Source organism: Antrostomus carolinensis, unplaced genomic scaffold (assembly GCF_000700745.2).
Source record: "Antrostomus carolinensis isolate BGI_N321 unplaced genomic scaffold, ASM70074v2 C12906904, whole genome shotgun sequence".
NCBI lineage: Eukaryota > Metazoa > Chordata > Aves > Caprimulgiformes > Caprimulgidae > Antrostomus > Antrostomus carolinensis.
In genome coordinates, this window is record NW_010351861.1 from 1 (window position 1) to 669 (window position 669).

Consider the following 669-nt stretch of genomic DNA (forward strand, 5'->3'; position numbering starts at 1 on the left):
GGAAAGGAGCCGGGCAGGGCTCCTGTGGCACTGGCTGCTGCGGGGCTGTAATGCTGGTGCTGGTTCCTCCCGCAGGTAACAAGTACGTCCCTCGTGCCATCCTGGTGGACCTGGAGCCCGGCACGATGGACTCTGTGCGCTCCGGCCCCTTTGGACAGATCTTCCGGCCTGACAACTTTGTCTTTGGTGAGTGAGTGTGGGATGGAGGCGTCCCAAAGCGGGAGCTCTGTGCACAGTAAAGGCTCAGAGCGAGCACACGAGTGACCCAGGGTGACCAAATCCCAGCAGCACAGTGGGGATGGAAGGGAGAGGTGAACCCCGTGGGGCAGGAGAAGTGGCAGCATCTCTGTTGGTGCCCAGGGCACTAATGTGGCACCTTCCTTCTGGTCCGCCCTCTAGGTCAGAGCGGGGCTGGCAACAACTGGGCCAAGGGGCACTACACGGAAGGTGCTGAGCTGGTGGACTCGGTCCTGGATGTGGTGAGGAAGGAGTCGGAGAGCTGTGACTGCCTGCAGGGCTTCCAGTTGACCCACTCGTTGGGCGGTGGCACAGGCTCTGGGATGGGCACCCTCCTCATCAGCAAGATCCGGGAGGAGTACCCCGACCGCATCATGAACACCTTCAGCGTCATGCCCTCCCCCAAGGTGTCGGACACGGTGGTGGAGCCCT

General features: G+C 62.3%; 1 protein-coding gene across 1 annotated transcript; it reads left to right on the top strand.

Moving 5' to 3' along the window:
* Positions 1-75: 75 nt before the first annotated feature.
* Positions 76-665, top strand: LOC104531632 (tubulin beta-2A chain-like; the record flags this gene model as incomplete). Its single annotated transcript, XM_010176564.1, has 2 exons — positions 76-186; positions 400-665. Coding segments are annotated over 2 exons (377 nt in total), but the record flags the coding sequence as incomplete, so codon positions are not given.
* Between the last annotated feature and the right edge of the window lie 4 nt (positions 666-669).